The 25,734-nt window shown below is 45.0% G+C and overlaps 1 protein-coding gene across 1 annotated transcript in view; it reads right to left on the reverse strand.

Moving 5' to 3' along the window:
• Positions 1–609: 609 nt before the first annotated feature.
• The window catches only part of GNB1L (G protein subunit beta 1 like), a 42,663-nt gene continuing 17,538 nt past the window's right edge, over positions 610–25,734 (reverse strand). The window contains exons 6-7 of the mRNA XM_073675395.1: positions 4,131–4,346; positions 610–1,749 (exon numbers count right to left, since the gene is read on the reverse strand). Coding sequence (XP_073531496.1) covers positions 1,483–1,749; positions 4,131–4,346 — 483 coding nt within the window. The 3' untranslated portion in view covers positions 610–1,482. The remainder of the gene's footprint in view (positions 1,750–4,130; positions 4,347–25,734) is intronic.

Genomic DNA, 25,734 nt, shown 5'->3' on the forward strand with positions numbered 1-25,734 from the left:
TAGTTACAAACCCATGCTGACTCTGGTTAATCACTTCATTCTTATCCATGTACTTACATACATGTTGTTTAATAATTTGTTCAAAGATCTTTCCTGGTATAGAAGTCAGACTCACCGGCCTATAGTTCCCTGGGTCCACCTTCTTCCCCTTTTACAGGTAGGGGCTCTGCTCACATCAGTGTTTTTCTCTTTTCTGCCAGAGTTACATTATTTCTAATGCCAGTAATAGTTCACTTTTAAGCACTATTCTTAAAAACGCATTATTATCCAATGAAATCCAACAGAAGTATGAAAGTTGGCATGGCTATGTTATGATTGGAAGTTTTGGCAGTAGGGTGAGTAAACACTTTTTATAATTTAAATTTTCCTTATCTTACCATAATGGTATATTGAGATATGATTTTACATAACCAAGGCTTTCATTGAGCACTTTAACAAATCAGGAATATAATTGCTTCCAATCTGGCTAGGCCAATAAGAAAAGCTGCATTGCGGCTGGCAGTCTTCTATTATCTTCAGGGCTTCTACTACATAAAGTGAAGAAATTGTGCTTTTTAGTAATTTTTCTTCTCATTTTCTGACACATTAGGTTGAAAAATTGGATGGAAATTATTTTCAGTTCTATATTTCTGAAGTAAGAATTTTACATAAAAACAGCGACCCCAAACAGATATTAGGTCTGTGACAACTTTGGGTAAAAAAATTGGTACAGTGTACGTTCTCTTACTATCACCTACCAATGTATAACTGCAGGGTCCTATACAGATCCAGCTAAATGTAACATCTAAAAATGATCAACAATATCAATGCTTTTCTAACCAGAGATGCTGATATCACTACAAGCTTCTCCAAGGTCAGGAAGGCTATACATTTCAAGCACATCTAAGGCTCTAAAGAAGGTAGCCTTTGGTTTAAGGTCGGAAGATGGAGGATATAGGGTTCTTGTAAGTATTCTTGCTTTCTCAGATTAGTCCTTTAATCCTCGTTCCATGCAACTGAACAAATAAAAATGGAAACTTTTCATTTCTTAATATTGGCACATATATGGTAAGGAAATTCTGCCGGGACATTAATAACGATAATAGAAACTTAACTGTTTTGTTAAAAGAAGTCTAAAAATAATTATTTACAGGACACCATTATAGAATAAAGCAGTGTCAAGTCCTTTTACACAGGCAGATAATCTGATATTGATATAACACGTGGATTGATGCTTGTGACACATCCTTTTACAATGATCTACAAGTGAACGCTGTATGGGGATAATTAATCAGTAGTCCCCATACAGTCCATATTGCAGATCTATTTTTTTCCATATATTTACATGAGAAGACGTACCACTAACTAGTGAAGACTTTTAGGCCTGCGTAAAAAATGTCTGATTGCCTCCAGTCACACCACAGAAAATCAGAGATTTCGCTTCTGTTTGGTTAGCCACAACTTTTAACAAAATGTACATCCACAGAATTAAAATGTTGTTTTCTAGGTTTGAGAATATATTGACCATAAGCTAATTCTCTGATCTTTTGAGCCGGCAGCCAGCAGTCTTTCTTCAGGAATGATGTGATCGGAGAAGGACACACAGTTCACTGTTGCAGAATGGTATTGGAGAACTGCTAATGGTTTCATTTTCTTCCACCCAAAAATCCGAACACGATAGTCCCAGCCAGCTGTTGCCAAAATCTTCCTGTCTTGACGTATTCTGACATCAGCAATTCCTGGATTGACAAGTTCTTGTGCTTTGAGAGACTTAAGAAATAAAAAACAAAACAAAAAAACAGATTCTCAAACAATGTCTCTTTTTTCTGCAGATGATGTCTCAGTAGACTCAGCTTTAGGATTTCCTCAGTGCCGAGCATTACATCACTGGCCCGCTGTAGGCAGTGCTAATAGAGACTATCCTGATGCAGGCTCTTCTCATTAATACAATTCAGATCGCTTTATACTTGCTGGTTTTTCCTAACAGAACGGCAACTGGACTGAAGCCCGGCGTTCAACACTCATAGAGACTATTAAAGGGTTGCTTATTGGAATACGTGAATTGTGAGGAACTGTGCTGATTCCTACATGATGTCATTAGCTCAGGTACCAGGAATGCAGCATTCCCACATCTGTTTTGCATTATTAATGGATGAGTGGGAAAAGAAAACCGAAATTGCTCACAATCCCTATCATTTATGTGGGAGGAACATCTATTTATTTTATTAATGCTCACTTAAGACCATTTAAGTAAAAACTATGAGATAAACCTCATGGAACCGATCAAATGTCACAAATTTCCTTACAGCTGTGCAGAGGCCTACATAATGTAATTGATGAAGATGAGAAACATGACGGACAGAAACGGCATTATTAAAGCACCACTCCAGCGGGGTTTTTCAGTGCTGGAGTGGTGCTTCTAATCTAAGGTCTCTGCCCCCAGTCTTATACTCACCCTTCAGCATCTTCACCTATTTTCTGAGCCGCTCTGGTCCCGCAGCTCCATCTGGTCAGAAGCCAGAAGTTACATCACAAGCTCTCAGTGCAAGTCTATGAAGGCCAGAACAAGGCTCCCATATGCTTGTATTGAGTTGTGACCTTTGGCAAACACTGGAGCAATCTGGCATGTCACAAACTGCTGGAGATGGACAAGAGCGACGGTGATAAATGGTGAAGATGGCGGCAGGTGAGTAAGAGCAGGGTCAGGGACCTTAGATTAGATTATCATGCAGGCAAAATCAGGTTAATGTGTATGTGCCTATGTGTAAAGAGACTGTCACCAGGTTTTTGCTACCCCATCTGAGAGCCGCATGATATAGGGGCAGAGACCCTTATTCTAGTGATTTGTCACTTACTGAGCTGCATGCTGTCATTTTGATAAAATCACTGTTTTATCTGCTGCACATTTAGCGGTTCTCTGAATGCTGAGCCCTGTATAACTTCACCCACACCACTGTTTGACAGCTTTCAGTGTACACTGTAGTAATGAATATGGAAAACTACATGGCAGCAGGTTTACTAGTCCTTTAGTTATAATCTCCTGCTGAAAAAATACTGATTCCATCAAAACTACATCAAGCAGACCATCACAGGAATTAGGTTCTATGTCTATACATTATGCTCTTTTTAGATAAGGAGGCAAAATCCTGATGACAAAATCCCTTTAAGCTGGCCAGACTCAAAATAAGTGTCGACCAAATGATTGTTCAGCAGACAACTATCTTTTGCAACTCTACCTTATACACAGGAACGCTCTGCTCAGTTCTGTTGTCTTTATGGAGAGAGCAGCGTAAGGCTATATTCACACATCATGGTTTTTTCAGCGTTTTTTTTATGCAGTTTTTATGCAAATTTTCAGCTGCCTTTTGCAGTACCAGCAAAGTCTATGAGAAACCAGAATTCTCTGTTCACACATCATGGTTTTTTTTTTGTTCAGGATTTTGTGCCTTGCATGGTTTTTTGGAAAATAGAGCATGTCACTTCTTTCAGCGGTTTTTCACCCATAGGAAGTAATGGGTGGTGAAAAAAACACTGAAAAAATGCATCAAAAACGCATCAAAATTTGTATCAGCGTTTTTTATGCCAAAATAGAATGGGGTTCTTTTTTTCACAGAACTTTATATACATGCATAAAAAGAGACAGGAGGACAGTGAAAAAAAAGCTGAAGAAATGCACCAAAAACACATTGAAAAATCACCAAAACTGCAAGAAAAAGCCTAAACAAAATGGCCTTGAAGATCAGGTTTTGCTGCAGAAAATTGACCCCAAAAAAACCATGATGTGTGAACATAGCCTAAAAATCAGCTGGCAGATTCTTATGTGCCTGCAGAACAAAAGGATCAGGCAACGTAAATTGTAAAAATTCAATCCTTTTGTCCTCTGATAGATTAGGCAGAAGGTCCCCATGCACAATAGATGGTCAACCAAACCCACCAATATAGGTGGGTTCCGCCAACCTTTTTCTAATTAGTATGGGGGCCTATACAATATGTAAAATGAGTAGACATGTAAAGAAAAACATACATAAAAACAACTGTTCCTGGACCTTTGAACCAAAAGCCAGTCAGTGAATAGTTGACTAATGAATACTAATTGTTTAAGCATTTGCTATTTTAATTATGGAAGGAAGCATCAACACAGAACTTCTTACCTTGAGGTCCTGCTGTTCATCAAGGCCCAAGACATTCAATATATTCTCAGACGATCCTGAGACCCCTCTAGCACTGTCACAATCAAAGTCAAGGCTCATAACAGGCTCCTTGTGGAATATATGTCTACTCAGCAATCTGTGCTCTAAGACATTCCATAGGGCTATTGAGCCATCCTCATAGCCAACAACGAGCAAGGGGCTACTTCCAGATTTAGGCTTTTAACAAAAAAAAGACAAATACATGTTAAGATCAATTATTAACTGATTTTGCTAATACCTTTCACAGTTGTACATCTCTATGGATCAAACTGTTGGTTGGTACTGGGCAACCATATGACAACAGACATCACTATCTAGAAAACCCTTAAAAGTAATGTCCACTACTGCACAAATTCAGCCCAGTCAATTCAGAACCTGTATTAAAATAATAACGGTGTATACTCATCTATTACAGTAGTGCCGTTCTAGCAATGTCGGCGGCGCTGTTCCCGGTGGTGTCGTGATATTGTGTCATGTGCTGGTTGTAGCCAATGAGAAGTCGCTCGTCAGCTGCAGCTCATCATTATTCTGTCCGATCTGATGAAACAGTAAAAGCTCTAGCTAACGAGCGATTACTCATTGGCTGCAGCCGGCACATGACACAATATCATGTCACGAGTAATGGACAACCCCTTTTATGCTATGCTCCTACGCAGTAGTTCCGATCCAGCAAAAAGAGGCGGCTCGCTTCTGTGAACAAAGGGAGCCAGAACCCCAGTGAGAGCCGCTTGCAGTCTCTCGGGGTAAAATGACAGTGTTCAGATACTGATGAAACTGAAAACCTACATTTTGACTGCATCGTACTCTGCTGATTTTATTATATCGGATAAGTACCGTCTCCCCTTAAAAAGAGCAGCTGAACATGGAATCTTACAGGCAATGCTCCATGGGAAAAAGTATGCAAATTAGATCTCTTGTAGAAGAAAAGTTACTGTGTGAGATAGTCTTATTTCTTCTAGCACAGAGCTAATTTGAAAAATGTTACTTGTCCGTATGAATTGCCCTACATATATACATGCATACACATATATATATATATATATATATATATACACACAGTATATGTCAACTCTTGCATGTATGACTACACAGATTTAGGTGGCTATAAACCTTATAAAATATATTTAAACTAATAAAATACTGTCACGAAAATGCACAATTTATAATCCTACTCAAAAGTAGTGTGGGAGTCGAAGCATATTTTGAACTTTTCTTAATACATACTATGTACACTCTTCATCAGCTTAACAAAAATTATATTTTTGCATAAAAAAACAACTAATGTTTAAGAAAATAGATTTGTTTTATTCTAAAAACAAAAATTTTTCTTGAAGGATAAGCATGGAGTTCGACCATTACTGTAACCAATCAGATCTAATTTGATTAATGATGGTAGAGGTCACAGGGCATGACACACTGACCAGACACCTCATTTATTTTAGCCTCTGAAATAACTCCAAGGAGATGGAACTTCAGTGGATAAAGTGTCACTTTTCAGAGAAAGGGATTCATCATCTCACTAGAGTGAACCATAATAACCAGTCAGACAGGAACTGGTCAAGCCAGGATAAATATCCCAGGGGAATGTCAGGTTTAAAGTCTTAGATTGTGATGTAGTAAGACTCTCTGTACAATATCTGGATTCATTTCTTCTTGTTCTGCGCTAACAAATATGACTTACTATTTTAGCTTGTTTATTATGTTTTATCAAAGGGAGCACCTCTATATATCAAGGACCATATGTTGCAAGAGTCCGAATGCCAACATCTCACTTGGGCCATGACAGAGACAGCAAATGATTTCCCCCATCAACATCAATAGAGAAAAAAGGAACAATATAAATGTTCTAGTAGGCTCCACACTAGCTTCTGGGTAAAGATACTACTGGACTGCTGGACTGTACTTACATTACAAAGGTACTTTATAATATACAGTAGGGAAAATAAGTATTTGATACACTGCCGATTTTGCAAGTTTTCCCACCTACAAAGAATGGAGAGGTCTGTAATTTTTATCGTAGGTACACTGCAACGGTGAAAAACAGAATCTTAAAACAAGATACAGAAAATCACATTTTTCTTATTTTTTCTTATTTTTTACATAATTTGTATTTTATTGCATGAAATAAGTATTTGATACTTTGTTTGCAATTACAGAGGTCAGACGTTTCCTGCAGTTCTTGATCAAGTTTACACACACTGTAGCAGGGATTTTGGCCCACTCCTCCATACAGATCTTCTCCAGATCTTTCAGGTTTCGGGGCTGTCGCTGGGAAACATTGAGTTTCAGCTCCCTCCAAAGATTTTCTATTGAGTTCAGGTCTGGAGACTGGCTAGCCAACTCCAGGACCTTGAAATGCTTCTTACGAAGCCTCTCCTTCGTTGACCTGGCTGTGTGTTTCGAGTCATTGTCATGCTGGAAGACCCAGCCACGACCCATCTTCAATGCTCTTAATGAGGGCAGGAGGTTGTTGGCCAAAATCCCGCGAAATATGACCCCATCCATCCTACCTTCAATACGGTGCAGTTGTCCTGTCCCCTTTGCAGAAAAGCACCCCAAAATTATGATGTTCCCCCACCATTCTTCACGGTTGGAACAGTGTTCTTGGGGACATGCTCATCCTTCTTCTTCCTTCAAACAAGACAAGTGGAGTTGATACCAAAAAGTTCTATTTTGATCTCATCTGACCTTGACCTTCTCCCATGCCGTCTCTGGATCGTCCAGATGGTCATTGGCAAACTTCAAACGGGCCTGGACATGTGCTGGTATGAGCAGGGGGACCTAGCATGCCCTGCAGGATTTTAATCCAGGACAGCGTAGTGTGTTTTCAACGGTAATGTTTGAGACTGTGGTCCCAGCTCTCTTCAGGTCATTGACCAGGTCTTCCCGGGTAGTTCTGGGCTGATTCCTGACCTTTCTCAGAATCATCCTTACCCCAAGAGGTGAGATCTGGCATGGAGCCCCAGACCAAGAAAGATTGACAGTCAACTTGTGTTTCTTCCATTTTCTAATAATTGTGCCAACAGTTGTTGCCTTCTCATCAAGCTGTTTGCCTATTGTCCTATAGCCCATTCTAGCCTTGTGCAAGTCAACAATTTTGTCCCTGGTGTCCTTAGACAGCTCTTCGGTCTGGGCCATGGTGGAGAGGTTGAAGTGTGATCGAGTGTGTGGACAGGTGTCTTTTATACAAGTAATGAGTTCAAACAGGTGCAGTTAATACAGGTAATGAGTACAGAGTAGTAGGGCTTCTTAAAGAAAAACTAACAGGTCTGTGAGAGCCAGAATTCTTGCTGGTTGGTAGGTGATCAAATACTTATTTCATGCAATAAAATTCAATTTAATTATTTAAAAATCATACAATGTGATTTTCTGGTTTTTATTTTTAGATTCTGTCTCTCACAGGTCTAGTGTACCTACGATAAAAATGACAGACATCTCCGTTCTTTGTAGGTGGAAAAACTTGCAAAATCGGCAGTGCATCAAATACTTATTTTCCCCACTGTATAATAAAGGAATCACATTAGGACATGTAATGTAATGTGAAGGTAGGGATTATATTCATCAGCCACAGAGGAGATCCACTAAAATTGAATTTTTCATTGACTTCCTGTCTATAGTTTAGCAGAACAGAGTTAGTTATATTGAGGTTGACTGAGGGAAACCCAGGTAGACCACTGAATGACCAAATTGCATAGACACATTTTGAGAGGCAAATTTTTTTAACAAATTATTTTTCCAGCAACTTTAGCAGCACATTGGATTATTTTTGGAGGTTAAGAAATATTGTACATTTATACATTTTTGAGCATTTGGGAGATGGAAAAAAAACACAGGAAATATTTTCAACATTATTAGAAACCAAAATACTTTTTTATATTTTATATCCAAATAGGTGTCTTGAACCTACAATCTCTTTAGCAGATGACTACGGGCTCGTGCACATGGCCATAGTTTTGGTCCGAGTGCGAGCCAACAAATCATCAGATCGTACTGAGAATAATGTTATTCTATGGGGCCATGCATGAGTCTGATCGCTGCATGCCCAAGTTTGATTCGATATTCGGATCGCACTCGGCCATGCAAGTTAATAAGTGAATTGAAAACATCAGACTGCACTCGGATGACATCAAAGTGAAGTCCGATTTCCACGCACTGACACAATGTAGAAGATGGAGACATTTTTTTTTGGTCGTCTGCACCTAGCCTAATGCTTAGTAATGCCTGGTATTCCAATGCATTTGTAAAACTCGCGCAGCCTAAAAAACATATCCTTGTTTATTAGGTTGCCTACTGACATGATAACCTCATCCGTCTGTCAAACTCCTTAGGTTCCACAGTCATTATTGATTGTGGCATCTAATTAGCAAAACTCACGAGATCACAGAATCTACAATCCTGAGAAAAGTTCATCCCAAAACGTTTAATCTTTTCTGCACTACCATTAATGCAAATACCGGTGCTGTCACATGGAGGGAGCACCCTATGTCACCTCACTACCAGCCGTTGCATTGCCATCAGAGTTGCTGAAGTTTTAAACATACCAAAGCTCTCCAGTAATAACTCCTTCTAGTACATACCTTAGGTATTCCCTAACAGATGCAATTTATATATCACATCATATAGAGGAAAAAAATGTTAAAAACAATAAAAGAAGGTTACAATTAAGTAAATCAATGGAAAAAGAATAAAATGATACACATATTAAGTATCTTTGAACTTGTAATAACGCATACTATAAAGTTTTTAGGTAATTATGGTAAATGTAAAAGAAAAGTAACCAATGACAGAATTGCACAAGGTATGGACTTAGCAATTTAAGATAAAAATAATATAAGTTAAGTATTAACTGTACCTTCAAATAGTTTCCCAAAAAAAATCTACAAGTTGTCATGTGAAAAAAAAGGTCCTACGAGGTTATTTAGGCATAAAAAAATAATAATAGGCAAAACTGGCCACATGATAACAATCAAGCCAGGATTGCATGACTCCTGAGGACACTACGGCCGCCCATAAGACTCTTCACAGGTAGTGTGCACTAATTATACTTTTAGTTTTTCCCTTCTGCTACAATAGACATTTCAGAGAATGACATCTCTAGAAATGGATCACTATAGAGTATAACAATAAGCCTGCAGTTCAGGTGCTGGGGATGTGATGACACCTGTCATTAACTTTCCTCCATTAGTACATAAAGAGATAAGTATCAGTTGAGGGAAAGCAGGTAAAGAAGGTAAAGGGAATTTCACAATACCAAATACAGACATTACTAATCAGTAAAAAGAACCTGTCAGCAGGATTTTGCTATGTAAGCTACAGACAGCGCCGTATTAGTGCTGTAATACTGATTAAAATTATGCCTGCGGTGAAGAAATCCGTTTTGTGGTTATTGTGTAATGAGTGTTTAAAATTTTGCAGTAATCATGTATTCGTGCATCGGGGCAGGACTATGGGGCTGCATTATGGGCAGTCTCTTTTCTTGTTGCTCTGGCCCCTCCGTCTGCCTCCTTTTTGAATGATAGGTCATTGATCCGTCAGTTATCTGCCTTCTAATTTAAATATTGCGGAAGCGCGCAGAACAGGAGGCCGCACAGAACAGGAGACTGCAAACATCGCGCACATAATCTGGGCACGGTGGGCGGTGCATGCCCAGATTGAGAATTAGCATAGACTTGCAAATGCGACCGTGCATGCGCCGCCGGCACCATTTTGTGGGAGACCTAATGTTTTTTTGGACACAAAATAAAGTATTTAACCCCTTTACCCCCCAGGGGTAATAACTCTGGAACGCTTTAACGGATCGATCCCCCTGATTCTGAGATTGTTTTTTTGTGACATATTGTACTTCATGAAAGTGGTAAAATTTCTTCGATATGACTTGTGTTTATTTGTGAAAAAATTGGAAATTTGGCAAAAATTTTGAAAATGTCACAATTTTCAAAATTTGAATTTTCATGCCTTAAATCAGAGAGATACAGTACAGACCAAAAGTTTGGACACACCTTCTCATTTAAAGATTTTTCTGTATTTTCATGACTATGAAAATTGTACATTCACACTGAAGGCATCAAAACTATCAATTAACACATGTGGAATTATATACTTAACATATACTCATCAAGAGAATGCCAAGAGTGTGCAAAGCCGTCATCAAAACAAAAGGTGGCTACTTTGAAGAACCTAGAATATAAGACATATTTTCAGTTGTTTCACATTTTTTTGTTCAAAATTTGTTGTGCAATTCCTCCTGAGCACGCAGATATCCCATATGTGGGGGAAAGCACTGATTGGGCGCACGGCAGGTTTCGGAAGGGAAGGAGCGCCATTTGACTTTTTGAATGTAAAATTTGCTTGAATAATTAGATGACGCCATGTTGCGTTTGAGACGCCCCTGATGTGCCTACACAGTGGAAACCCCCCACAATTGACACCATTTTGGAAACTAGACCCCTCAGGGAACTTATCTAGGCATGTGGTGAGTACACACAAAATTGAGACATAAAAATAAAATGTTCACATTTTTCGCACAAAAATGTTTTTCAGCCTTCAATTTTGCATTTTCATAAGGGTAACAGGAGAAATTGCACCATGCAATTTGTTGTTCAATTTCTCCTGAGGGCAGGGTTCGGAAGGGAAGGAATACCATTTGACTTTTTGAATGTAAAATTTGCTTGAATAATTAGCGGACACCATGTTGCGTTTGGGGAGCCCCTGATGTGCCTAAGCAGTGGAAACCCCCCACAAGTGACCCCATTTTGGAAACTACACCCCTCAAGGATTTTATTAAGGGGTATAGTGAACATTTTGAACCAAGAGGTACGACACAGAAATTGATAACATTAGGTCATCATATTGAATAAGTTGTCATTAGTCTTGAGCGCAAGTGCTCGCTACTTGAGTTTGCATCGGGTACTTGGGTATGCACCAAGTTTCGTGGGTGCTCAAGTGACATGCTCGAATCCCAGCCCCGTATTTTTCACGGTTGTTAGACACCCAAAAAAAAACATGAGGGTATCGCTCATGCATGGCAGGCAATCCCCACAAGTTTTTTTGGGCTGTATAACAGATGCAAAACATATGGGGCAGAGACCCGAGCATATCACTCGAGCACCCGCTATACTCGGTGCATACCCGAGCACCTAATGCAAACTCAAGTAGCGAGCACTTGCGCTCAACACTAGTCGCCATATGGTCGTCATTTTTTTTTTTTACTTTTGAAAAAATCCCAACACAACCCTAACCCCAACCCTAATACAACCCCAACACTAGCACAACCCTAACCCTAACTTCCTGCGGTCTGGTGACCTGGATGTCATCATGACCACCGGGACCAGGCACAGACAGCGTGGGACGCCGAAGAAGAGGTGAGTAAGCAGCGCTTACCTCCCCTTGCCACCGGAATGCTGCGATCGACTTCGGGGGTTAATGTGCTGGGAGCGGTGAGGGACCACTCCCAGCACATAGCACTGGGTGTCAGCTGTGACAATCAGCTGACACCCGGCGGCGATCGCCCCGCACCCTGTGTGCGGGCGCGATCCTGTGATGCGTAATCCATAGCTGGTCCATAAGGCCCAGGGTGCAGCTATGCACTATTACTGACCTCGTCATAAAGGGGTTAAAATAGGAGGCAGGTCACTGACGGATCAGTGACCTGTCATTCAAAAGCGAAGGATGAAATTCATAGGAACAGTAGTAAAAAGAGCAATATGTACAGTACAGACCAAAAGTTTGGACACACCTTCTCATTTAAAGATTTTTCTGTATTTTCATGAATTTGAAAATTGTACATTCACACTGAAGGCTTCAAAACAATGAATTAACACATGTGGAATTATATACTTAACAAAAAAGTGTGAAACCACTGAAAATATGTCTTATATTCTAGGTTCTTCAAAGTAGCCACCTTTTGCTTTGATGACTGCTTTGCACACTCTTGGCATTCTCTTGATGAGCTTCAAGAGGAAGTCACCGGAAATGGTTTTCACTTCACAGGTGTGCCCTGTCAGGTTTAATAAGTGGGATTTCTTGCCTTATAAATGGGGTTGGGACCATCAGTTGTGTAGTGCAGAAGTCAGGTGGATACACAGCCGATAGTCCTACTGAATAGACTGTTAGAATTTATATTATGGCAAGAAAAAAGCAGCTAAGTAAAGAAAAACGAGTGGCCATCATTACTTTAAGAAATGAAGGTCAGTCAGTCCGAAAAATTGGGCAAACTTTGAAAGTCTCCCCAAGTGCAGTTGCAAAAACCATCAAGCGCTACAAAGAAACTGGCTCACATGAGGACCGCCCCAGGAAAGGAAGACCAAGAGTCACCTCTGCTTCTGAGGATAAGTTTGTCCGAGTCACCAGCCTCAGAAGTCGCAGGTTAACAGCAGCTCAGATTAGAGACCAGGTCAATGCCACACAGAGTTCTAGCAGCAGACACATCTCTACAACAACTGTTAAGAGGAGACTTTGTGCAGCAGGCCTTCATGGTAAAATAGCTGCTAGCAAACCACTGCTAAGGACAGGAAACAAGCAGAAGAGACTTGTTTGGGCTAAACAACACAAGGAATGGACATTAGACCAGTGGAAATCTGTGCTTTGGTCTGAGGAGTCCAAATTTGAGATCTTTGGTTCCAACCACCGTGTCTTTGTGCGATGCTGAAAAGGTGAACGGATGGACTCTACATGCCTGGTTCCCACCGTGAAGCATGGAGGAGGAGGTGTGATGGTGTGGGGGTGCTTTGCTGGTGACACTGTTGGGGATTTATTCAAAATTGAAGGCATACTGAACCAGCATGGCTACCACAGCATCTTGCAGCGGCATGCTATTCCATCCGGTCTGCATTTAGTTGCACCATCATTTATTTTTCAACAGGACAATGACCCTAAACACACCTCCAGGCTGTGTAAGGGCTATTTGACCAAGAAGGAGAGTGATGGGGTGCTACGCCAGATGACCTGGCCTCCACAGTCACCAGATCTGAATCCAATCGAGATGGTTTGGGGTGAGCTGGACCGCAGAGTGAAGGCAAAAGGGCCAACAAGTGCTAAGCATCTCTGGGAACTCCTTCAAGATTGTTGGAAGACTATTTCCGGTGACTACCTCTTGAAGCTCATCAAGAGAATGCCAAGAGTGTGCAAAGCAGTCATCAAAGCAAAAGGTGGCTACTTTGAAGAACCTAGAATATGACATATTTTCAGTTGTTTCACACTTTTTTGCTAAGTATATAATTCCACATGTGCTAATTCATAGTTTTGATGCCTTCAGTGTGAATGTACAATTTTCAAAGTCATGAAAATACAGAAAAATCTTTAAATGAGAAGGTGTGTCCAAACTTTTGGTCTGTACTGTATCTCATATATCAATCACAATATTACCATATTAGGATTCTACTATATAGTAGGACTAAATATAATGGCCAATAGCACAAAACATTACCAACAAAACCAAAAAGGAACGATCTAAAGGCCATACAATAAAATTACATAAATCTTAATTAGTATCAAAACAATCAATCACAGGGCATGGAAGTGAACAGAGCACAATACAAAGGCTGTGCATAGAGGAAAGCAGCACTAAGGATACATAATAAAAACTGTAGATACAGTAAATACAAAAATATGATTCATATGACTATATATTCCCCCTGCACATACGGTAATCGGTAGATATAATAGGTATAGGAGTGAGCAAATATAAATTGATCTTAATATTGTATATCACTTCTAAGGGTAATATTGAACCACTACAGTATGTGCAAGGCTACATATAACCACATACTGATCAATCATTATAAAGTAAATTGCTTATAAAGCGAGTTATTGCTATTAGCACTGGTCCATATGTATACCCATACAAGTCAAGGCTTACCAATGTCAAGCAGAAGCCTGAAATGATGATAATGGAGGGGGTCGGTATATGCTCCAAACTGCCGCGCGGCCGCCCCAACGCGCGTTTCGGAAGCCTTAGTCAGGGGGCATATTGACTATAGGTAGCAGCTGTTTAAATAAGGGTAGCGTGTGACGTCGCGGTCCAGAAGTGACGCATTAATCACCGCGGTAACCGCGATGCCAGCCGGCGTCCGTGTCATGTGACCTGACGTCAGGAGGCACAGAGAGAAACGGAAAGACGGCAGGGACCTGATGAGGCAGGTGAGGTGTGATTGCTGTAGCGTCGGCGTCCCTGCCCTCTGCTAGGCAGGGACGCTGTTCCCCTCACCTCTCCGCTCCGAGCCCGGCGTCCTCCTCCCGCTCTGCTGGCAGCGCGCGCTCCTTCCGGCCACGGTGCTTAGGGCGCGTGCGCTCCCCCCCTCTTAAAGGGGCCGCGCGCGCCGTCCTAAGGAGTCCTCGGCCAATGGCCGGAGGACTTCACCATATATAAGGCACCTCCTCCAAAATGGAGGTGCCCGAGCAATGTTGTTGCACTGTTCACTACTCTGCTTCAGCCCTCAGGTCCCGTTTCCAGTTACCTGCCAGCTTCCTGCCAGATTGCTGTCTGATTCCTGCCTGTTATGCGCTTACCTGCTTGCTAGCCTGAGGTCCGACGGTCTGCCTTCCGACACCTGTCAGTCTGTCTATGGACCAGCTTGCCCGCTCACCTGGGAGCGCCCACCTGCTAGCCTACCTGGAGGTTCCGCCGTCACGTGCTGTGACCACCTGCCAGTCCAGAGACTCTTGCCCGCTCACCGGGGAGCGCTCATCTGCTACCTGTCTGCTAGCCTACCTGGAGGCTCCGCCGTCACGTGCTGTGACCACCTGCCAGTCCAGAGACTCTTGCCCGCTCACCTGGGAGCGCTCATCTGCTACCTGTCTGCTAGCCTACCTGGAGGCTCCGCCATCACGTGCTGTAAGCACCTGCCAGTCCAGAGACTCTTGCCCGCTCACCTGGGAGTACTCATCTGCTACCTGCCTGTTAGCCTACCTGGAGGCTCCGCCGTCACATGCTGTGACCACCTGCTTATCCAGAGACTCTCGCCTGCTCACCTGGGAGCACACATCTGCCATCTGCCTGCTAGCCTACCTGGAGGCTCAGCCGTCACAGGTCGTACCTACTCTTTACCCAGAGACTGTCCCGGTCACTTGCCGTGACCTCCTGCCCGTTCACCCAGAGACTGTCCCGGTCACTTGCAGTGACCTCCTGCCCGTTTACCCAGAGACTGCCCCGGTCACTTGCTGTGACCTCCTGCCCGTTTACCCAGAGACTGTCCCGGTCACCTGCTGTGACTACCTGCCTGTCTTCCCTGGTCGCCACCCGCTTCCTTACAAGGACCGCCCCCTTGTATAAGTTGCTCAGAGGTTCCGCCTCCCAGACCCGCTACAATTGCTAGTATGAAAAAGAGAAGTAGCTGTGAATTCTTATCCACATAACCACTTACATCAAAGGCACTAAATCAGATATATCAAAATAGTACCATATAAACATATATATCCCCCACAACAGGAAGTACAGGGATTGTACATAACATGTAAAGAAAAAATACAAATAGTATATAGGTTATGATATCAATATCTCACATCTGTCTATATCGTTAGCATCCCAATATATATATAACAAGCAATATTCAAAAATCAATTGTGTGTATGAGACCAATACAATGTATACCAAGCACTCATCAATACAGTTAGAGATAATCAATAGAAGTAAGAAACCGGTAATACAATATTCAATTCAAATCAAACAAGACATTCAAAAAATATATGGATATAAACGGCATAATATGCATGGATGTCAATCACGACTCAAAGGTCCAAACTTAATGTGGCGGAAACACTCAAAGTCCAAAGGCCTAGACGTACACATGATATCCTACAATAGATATGATGAGTATAATAATTAAAATAGTAATAAAAACAACAACATTAAAAACAATCTATGCACAGCCAGATGGACATGTATCATAGACACAGTGATGGGTGAACACAGAAAGGGCGCAAAACTTATATTTTCATTTAAACCGTTGGGATGGAGTGTATTAAGTGTCCATATTCAACGGGATTCTAGTTGTGCTAATTTTTTACTTATTTTACCTCTCTGTATATTAGTCATTAAAGAGTCAATCCCTCTAACTCTAAGGAGAGAGCCATCACATTTATGATGAATCTTAAAGTGTCGTGGCAGGGTTTTGAGTGTTGATGTGTCCATGTGGTCCGATACTGCATTGATGCCCAAAATATGCTCCCGGATACGCAGCTTGAATTGTCGAGTGGTGAGGCCCACAGAGATAAGCCCACATGGGCATGTAGCAAAGTAAATCACATTTTTAGTGGTACATTTGTAGTACATTTTTCGAGTGGTACTAAGACCTATAATATGACAAGGTTTATCACATGCATTACTAAAAATGTGATTTACTTTGCTACGTGCCCATGTGGGCTTATCTATGTGGGCCTTACCACTCAACAATTTAAGTTGCGTATCCGGGAGCATATTTTGGGCATCAATGCAGCATCGGACCACATGGACACATCAACACTCAAAACCCTGCCACGACACTTTAAGATTCATCATACATGTGATGGCTCTCTCCTTAGAGTTAGTGCTAACCACTGTGCCACCGTGCTGCCCATTAACTATCAGATGACACCCGGCTGCGATCGCCCCGCACCGCTTGTGTGCGGGCGCGATCGCCATATGACCTAATAATATGTCATTGGTCCAATTGGCCCAGGTCACCATGACGTAATATTAGGTCATACGTCAGAAAGGGGTTAAAGTGATAACATCACCATTTCTGTCGTCCATTCTGCCTCTGGCCACTCCTCCCCATAAGGCTACGGTTAGGTGGATTCATAACTGACTCAATGATCGTACCCAAAGAGTGGTAATAAATGGTTGCACATCCAACTGGAAGAGTGTTTCAAATGGGGTACCACAAGGCTCTGCCCTGGGCCCTGTGTTGTTCAACATTTTTAAATAATGGTCTAGATAAGGGAATTGAAGGTAAATTAATGAAATTTGCAGACGATGCAAGGCGAGGAGGGATAGCTAACACTAGAGAAGACAGAGAAAGGATTCAGAAGGATCTAGACAAGCTTGAACAATAGTATTTAACAGGGAGAAATGTACGATTCTACATCTGGGCAAGAAAAAAAAAATTACATCTACAGAATGCGAAGAATAGAACTAAGCAACAGCATGAGTGAAAAAGACTTGGGTATACTAATAGATCACAGACTGCACATTAGTCAACAGTGTGATGCAGCAGCAAAAAAAAGCAAACACAGTTCTGGGATGTGCCGTGGCATGTCAAAGTTTGGGCACCCCTGGTCAAAATTACTGTTATTGGGAACAGTTAAGCAAGTTGAAGATTAAATGATCTATAAAAGGCCTAAAGTTAAAGATGATATGTTTATTTTCTATTTTAGGCAAAAAAAAAAATCTCATTTTTTTACATTTTAAAAATTACAAAAAGGAAAATGGGCCAATACAAAAGTTCTGACACCCTGCATGGTTAGTACCTAGTAGCAACCCCTAGTGGCAAGTGTGGTATAATGGTGAAAACAATACAATTTCCCCATTGGTTTTAGGGTATTATTTTTACTGCGTTAATTGTGCGGTAAAAGTGGCCTGGAAACATAATTCTACAATTCAGTACGATTAAGGTGGTACAAAATGCACAGATTTTTTTTTACTATTTAAGTGGCTTTAAAAAAAAATCTGAATGTGGTAAGAAAATGTGTTTTCTGAAGCCATTTTCCGAGACCCATAAATTTTCATTTTTACATCAATGGAGCTTTGTTAATAGTGTTGTGAAAATGCCCAGCCACAGTACTGAAAGTGTGGCACTCAGGAGAAAATGAACTTTATTTTTCCTGGGAGCTGCCAGCTTCCAGTCATACAGGCGTGCTGGCGTGGCTACAATCATCCCTTACAGAACTGAGAGTAGCGGATGTAAGTACTCCTTGGTACTGACTGACAGCGAGGTCAGCACTGATGCTGTTGGCACAGCTGGCTGTCAGTCACTCCCAGGGTGAGCCAACAGCGGCTGCACTCAGTGCTGTGAACAATGTCTGTAACCACACTGTATGACTGGAAGCTGGCAGCTCGCAGGAGGAATAAAGAGGGATTTTTGGTACTCACCGTAAAATCTCTTTCTTGGAGCCTTCATTGGGGGACACAGGACCATGGGTGCATGCTGTTGTCACTAGGAGGTTGACACTAGGCAAAAAAAGAAAATAGCTCCTCCTCTGCAGTATACACCTGCCTACAGGCATTAAGCTCATCAGTTAGTGAGTAAAGAAGTAGGAGAAACCATAACGTAAACAAATATACAATGCCCAATGGGGCACCTCAGAGAAAAACAAACTGGATGCCCAACGGGGCCAACTGGAGGAACATATGAACAAGCTCAGGGAGGGTGCTGTGTCCCCAAATGAAGGCTCCAAGAAAGAGATTTTATGGTGAGTACCAAAAATCCCTCTTTCTTTATCCCTTCATTGGGGGGCATAGGACCATGGGACGTCCTAAAGCAGTCCCTAGGGTGGGAGAACCAAGATGGCCACAAACTAAGTCAGACTGCGGGCAACTGCAGCTTGCAGAACCTTCCGTCCAAGATTGGCGTCAGCCGAGGAGTAAGTGTGGACCTTGTAAAACCTTGAAAAGGTATGCAGAGAAGACCAGGTTGCGGCCTTACAGAATTGTGAAGCCGAAGCCTGATGGCGAATCGCCCAAGAGGCCCCACCGCCCGAGTGGAGTGAGCCCTTACCCCCGGAGGGGGAGGTTTGCCTGAGACGCGATATGCCTCCAAAATGGTTGAACATATCCATCGGGCGATGGTTGACTTGGAAGCAAGAAGACCCTTGCGATGCCCCTCAGGAATGACAAAGAGGGCGTTCGAACGCCGAAAGGAAGCTGTTCTAGAAAGGTACAAGCGTAGAGCTCTGACCAGATCCAGTTTATGCAGAGATTTTTCCAATGGATGCCGCGGAGCCGGGCAGAAAGAAGGCAAAACAATGTCCTCATTGATGTGGAAGGAGGAAACTACCTTGGTCAAAAAGGAAGGGCTCGGCCTGAGCACTACTTTGTCTTGGTGAAAGACCAGAAAGGGCGACCGACATGAGAGGGCTGCGAGCTCCGCAACCCTCCTAATCGAGGTAACAGCCACCAGAAAAGCCACCTTCCAGGAGAGAAGAGAGGCTGAGATGTCCTGAATGGGTTCGAACGGAGGCTGTTGGAGGACGGTTAGGACCATATTAAGGTCCCATAGATCCACTAGGGGGTGATGAGGCGGCGCCAGGTGCCCCACCCCCTGTAGAAAAGTCTTGACCTGAGGCTGGGCAGCCAAGTTACGTTGGAAGAGGATGGACAAGGCCGACACTTGACCTTTGAGGGTGCTTAAGGAGAGACCCGCCTCTAGGCCAGACTGAAGAAAGGCCAGGATGACCGGTAACGAAAAAGACATGGGAGCTAGCTGATCTCCCTCACAGTGACGAAAGAAGGCTCTCCAGGTTCTGTGATATATGGGTGAGGTTGCGGGTTTTCTGGCGCTAATTAAGGTCTGAATGATATTGTCAGCAAAACCCGCCTTCCTTAACACTGCGGCCTCAACGGCCATGCCATTAAATTCAGAGAACTCGAACTCTGATGAAGGATAGGACCCTGAGAGAGGAGATCTGGACGGTCTGGTAGTCACCAGGGTGAGTCGACGAGCAGGTTTACTAGCTCCGCGTTGCAGACCCGTCTGGGCCAGTCTGGTGCTATTAGGATTACCAGTACTCCCTCTGTCTTGATCTTCTTGACGACTCGAGGGATCAATGGTAGAGGGGGAAAGAGATAGGGCAGCTGGAACTGAGACCATGGAATTAAACCATGGTACTTTGTGGTTTAACCGAGACGCCATGAGGTCGACGTCCGGCGTGCCCCACCGTAAGCAAATCTGCTGAAACACCTCGGGATGAAGAGACCATTCTCCTGAGGCAAGGCCCTGCCGACTGAGGAAGTCGGCAGCCCATTTGTCTATCCCCGGAATGTGGACTGCTGAAATTGCCGGAACCGTCTTTTTGGCCCAAACAAGAACTCTTGCCACTTCTTTGAAGACGGACTTGCTGCGCGTTCCTCCTTGATGGTTTAAGTACGCCACAGCCGTGGCGTTGTCCAATTGTACGTGGACTGGGAACCCTGCTAGAAGATCCTGCCAGTGACTTAACACCAGGTAAATTGCCCTGATCTCCAAGATGTTGATCGGTAGGGAGACCTCGTGGGGAGTCCACCGGCTCTGTACCGTGTGGTGGAGAAAGACTGCCCCCCAACCGATGAGACTGGCATCGGTCGTGACCACCTGCCAGCGAAGCGGTAGGAACGATCTCCCGGGTCTGAAAGAAGAGAGGAGAGTCCACCATGTCAATGACCTTCTCACCTGAAGAGGTAACGTGATACGTCGATCCAGAGACGATGGGTTCTTGTCCCATGCTGACAGAAGGGCTAGTTGAAGAGGCCGGGTATGGAATTGGGCAAACAGTACTGCTTTCATAGCAGCCACCATCTTCCCCAGGACACTCATGCATAGCCGAAGAGAGTGTGGACTTGGGTTGGAGAGAAGGTGGATCCCCAGGCGGAGAGAGTTTACCTTTTCTCTTGGAAGAAGGACCCGGGCAAGGGTTGTGTCGAACTGCATTCCCAGAAAAGTCACCCGTTGAGATGGGACCAAGGAGGATTTGTCTGTGTTGATCAGCCAGCCTAACCGAGAGAGCGTGTTTAAGGTGATCTGGAGGCTGGAGAGACATTCCTTGAACGTGGGGCCTTTGATCAACAGGTCGTCGAGGTCGGGGATAACTACAATCCTTCTGGCTCTTAGAATGGCCATAACCGTCGCCATTACCTTCGTGAAAACCCTTGGGGAGGAGGCAAGCCCGAAGGGGAGGGAAGTGAACTGGTAATGTGCGCTCTGGAAGGCAAAACGAAGGAACTTCTGATGTGATGAACAGATCGGGATGTGGAGATACGCATCCTGAATGTCCACTGAACATAGATATTCCTCGGTTTCCATAGAGGCGATTACAGACCTGAAGGACTCCATTCTAAAGTGACGGATACGTACTTGTCGGTTTAGCTGTTTGAGGTCCAGGATCGGACGCAGTGAGCCGTCTTTTTTTGGAATAACGAAAATATTGGAGTAAAAAACAGAAAACCTTTCTTGAAAGGGGACGGGTACTATGACTCCCAAGTGCCAAAGGGAGGCAATGGCCTGAAGGAAGCCTGGAAGCAGAGATGGTGGTTGCGGGGGTCGGGATCTGAGAAATCGTGTTCCTGGCATGGTGTTGAATTCGATTTTGTAGCCGGAGGTCACAATCTCCTCGACCCAAGAGTCTTCTATCGCCGAGACCCAAGCGTCTTGGAACAGAAGTAGACGGCCGCCCACCCTGGGAGAGGTCCCAGGTGGGGGTGACCCGTCATGCTGTAGAAAATCTATTGGATCGTGATCTGGATCCCGAGGGCTTGGTGGAGAGACCCTTTGCGGGCCAGTTGGGGGTGGGCCTAAAGGATGGCTTACGTCTGGCCCTCTGCGTTGTGGTACGGTCCTGTTGAGAGGAGTAGCCCGGTTGGGTGAACTGACGAAAGGACCGGAACTGAAGGGAAAGTCTCCTAGGAAAGGGACGTTTGGGCCTGGGCTGGGGAAGGGAGCTGCTCTTGCCCCCTGTGGCGTCCGAAATGATTTGGTCTAATTTAGATCCAAACAGTCTGGAGCCTTGAAACGGGAGATTAGTTAGAGATTTTTTGGAGGCTGGGTCGGCGTTCCAAGCCTTCAGCCAAAGAATTCTACGTATCGCAATAATATTGCTAGAGACGCGGGCTGAGCAGGCAGCGGCGTCGAGGGATGCCGTGAGCAGATATTTCCCTGCATGGGCGATCTGATCCGCTAGATCAGCCAGATCGTCTAGGGAAGCCGCCGTTAAGATGCATGTCTAAGCTGCTTGGCCCATGCGGACACTGATTTTGATACCCAAGTTGATGCAAAGAAAGGACAAAGGGAGGCACCAGCAGCCTCGAAGGCTGACTTAGCCAAAGCCTCCACCTGTCTATCCGTAGTGTCCTTGAGGGAGGAGCCGTCTGGGAGAGACAGAACCGTCTTGGCTGAGAGACGACAGACAGGAGGATCCACAGTTGGGGACTCCGATCATTTGGCGACAAGGTCATGGTTAAACGGATATAGCATGTCTAGCTGTTTCTTTCCTGAGAAACGCTTTTCTGGATGCTCCCACTGTTTTTGAAAGACACTGTCAAATTCTGCATGGTTAGAAAAGGGGCGTGCTAGGCGTTTAATTTTCTTGAAAAAGATGGAGTGGTCCTGAGACGGGGCCTCGTACTCCTTAATGTGCAAAGTCTGGTTGACTGCCTAAATAAGGCAGTCAACCATGTCCTGGATTTTGGAATATTGGTCCGTGTCGGATCCAGAATCAGAATCTGACGCAGAGTCAGATCCCAGGGCGACCTCTGGGGAGGAGGTGTGGGATGCAGGGGGCATCTTGGAGGATGTCGATGGTACAGGAGAGCTGGACGAGGAGCTTGCGTGAGTTCGTTTTTGAGAACGTACTCTCAGTCTGCCCTTGTGAGGGGTGCCTGCGAATCATCCATGGGAACGTTCAGAGCACTGGTGGCCGTGGATAACTTAGGCAAGCGTTCTAGGACCTGAACCAGAGATTGGGATACTTTGGTGAGGTCAGAGACAGATTGGGACATAGCAACAGCCCACTCCGGAGGAGAGGGAGTTCCTTCTTCCTGGGCGGCGGGGGGTTCTTGGGGTGCCAGCATGGTGGGAGGTTTGCAGGACGAGCAGAAAGCCGTTGTCCGACCTGCGGACCACTTAGTTCTGCAAAGTGCACAGGCGTAGTATGTGACTGTGTGACAGGGAAGGGCAGAGAGCTCCCTGGGTCTGGGCATATGTGCCTGACAGGGATACTGTAGAGGTGGGAGACTGAGGGTAGGAAAGGTGTATGTGGGTGCGGGGCAGAGCCTACCCGGTCCTGGATGTAGCCGCAGTCCTGAGACCCCTGTCCTGTGTCCCCCGTCCAAGATCTGGAGCTGAGACCGTGGCGAGCTGTTATCAGAAAACAGCGATGCTAGGGAGAGTGATGCCGCCGGAGCAGGGGTATGACAGCGTAGGAGGGCGGAGCCAAGGCAGAGCGCACTGCCCTGAGTGACAAGGGGCGCCGAGGTTCTGATATGCGGAAGGAAGGAGGGGGCGGGCTAAAGGCCCCGCCGCTGATAGGTCCACGGAAGGGCTGGTGGGCGTGGCGAACGCAACATTATGATCCTCACCAATAATAGGCCGATTGTTGGATGGGGGGGTAAGAGGAGCGCCCCCCCCCACCCCCCGAGACGCCCTCACGAGGGGGAAAAGAAAAAACGTGGGCAGTTTTGCCGCGCATAGTGGGCAAGAAGAAGGAGGGGGTCTGCCGGGGACGCCATGCTGCGGGGGACGCGAAGAAAGAGGAGAGGGGCGTGGCTTGGATAGCGCTGTAAGTAAGCGCTGTGTATTATAAGCGCTCGCCGCTGATGTGAAGGTGATGGAAGTGGAGGCTGCAGCAGGCGTGTGGCAGTGAGCGCTAAGGAATCTACAGCCCCCTTGGGCATATACGCTTGTAAGCGAAGCCATGTCAGGGCTCTGAGGGGCCTGCTGATGCAGCAGGAGGGGGAGGGATTGTACCTTTTCTAAGGCCCAGACACCTCTTCTTCTGCTTCCTTTTGAGGATGGTCCCAGGAGGTCCTCCGTGGATAAGGGGGGATCCTGGCTCTTCCTCCTTCCCGCACTGTCCGGTCCTGGACAGTGCAGGAGACGGCGTCGACCCTAGAATCTGGGGGAAGGTTACTCGCAGAGACCACCGTCTCCCTCCCAGGCGGCTCCGAGGAGGGTGCTGGGGTGGGGAACAGGCAAGGACTGGCCACCGGGAATCACCCTGAGACACCGGGAGGTCACAGGGGATAAGTCCTGCCCAGCGGGTCAGAGAGTGGGCAATGTGGAGAATGCACACTGCTCTCTCGGTCGCTTGTGTAAAGGGGGTAACAGGGGAAGCAGTGTTCCCTGTTAACCCTGAAGAGCTGTATCTGAAAAAGAAAGTAGAAAGATTAATAAAACACAACAAGATTGGATCTGATAGGATCCAGGTCTACCTCCTACAGACACTAAGCTAAAACTGATGAGCTTAATGCCTGTAGGCGGGTGTATACTGCAGAGGAGCTATTTTCTTTTTATGCCTAGTGTCAACCTCCTAGCGACAGCAGGATACACCGATGGCCCTGTGTCCCCCAATGAAGCGATAAAGAAAGTTAATTTTCTCTGTTAAAGGACATGAATATTCAACCTCTCTCCACGCCCATGGGCGTGGGTAGGGGGTGAGTATTCATGACCTTTAATGAGCGGGCACAGGAGATAGCCGGCAGCAGCCGCAGCGTGGCTCCGCTGTGTGCCGGCTATGAAGGAGAGTGAAGTCACTGCGCCCCGCGCACACAGTCCCGGCGTGGGGAGCAGTGACTTCCGGCAACTGATCTCTCCTTGTGAGCCGCGCATGGCAGTGACGTCATGCGCGGCTCACATGGAGAGATCAGTGCAGGCAGACCGGACGCAGCGCTGGAGGAGAGAAGAGAGGTGAGTATGAGTGTTTATTTTTTTTTAATGTGCAGCCTGATGGTGATTAGGGGGACTATGCATACTAGGACAGGGATTAGGGGTGCCATGCACACCAGGATAGGGATTAGGGGGACCATGCATACTAGGACAGGGATTAGGGGTGCCATGCATACCAGGACAGGGATGAGGGGTGCCAAGCATACCAGGACAGGGATGAGGGGTGCCATGCATACCAGGATAGGGATGATGGGTGCCATGCATATAAGGAAAGGGATTAGGGGTGCCATGCATACCAGAAAAGGGATGAGGGGTGCCATGCATACCAGGACAGTGATGAGGGGTGCCATGCATACCAGGACAGGGATGAGGGGTGCCATGCATACCAGGATAGGGATGATGGGTGCCATACATACCAGGATAGGGATTAGGGGTGCCTGCATACCAGGACAGGGATGAGGGGTGCCATGCATACCAGGACAGGGATTAGGGGTGCCATGCATACCAGGACAGGGATGAGGGGTGCCATGCATACCAGGACAGGGATGAGGGGTGCCATGCATACCAGGACAGGGATGAGGGGTGCCATGCATACCAGGACAGGGATGAGGTGTGCCATGCATACCAGGACAGGGATGAGGGGTGCCATGCATACCAGGATGGAGGGATGCCAGGCATACCAGGATGGGGATGGGGACCACATATAAAAGAAAGGGGGGCGGCATATATACCAGGATGGGGGATATTGTCAGAATTGGGGGACATTACCCTTATACCAGTGTCAGCAGAAGACCCCCTCCCCCTTAAAAGTACATCATGACCACATTTTTTGCTTACATTTTTATTTTTTTATTTTCCTCCTCTAAAACCTAGGTGCATCTTATGGTCCGGTGCGTCTTATAGTCCGAAAAATAAGGTATGTCAGAAGACGATTCTGAGTGATGCATACTGGTAATGACGTTACAACACGTGACTGGCTTGGATGTGTTTATAATTGTTTCAGCAGTGTCAAACCACAT

Source organism: Phyllobates terribilis, unplaced genomic scaffold (assembly GCF_046119375.1).
Source record: "Phyllobates terribilis strain yellow unplaced genomic scaffold, ASM4611937v1 Scaffold_1__5_contigs__length_1240528914, whole genome shotgun sequence".
NCBI classification, from domain to species: Eukaryota; Metazoa; Chordata; class Amphibia; order Anura; family Dendrobatidae; genus Phyllobates; species Phyllobates terribilis.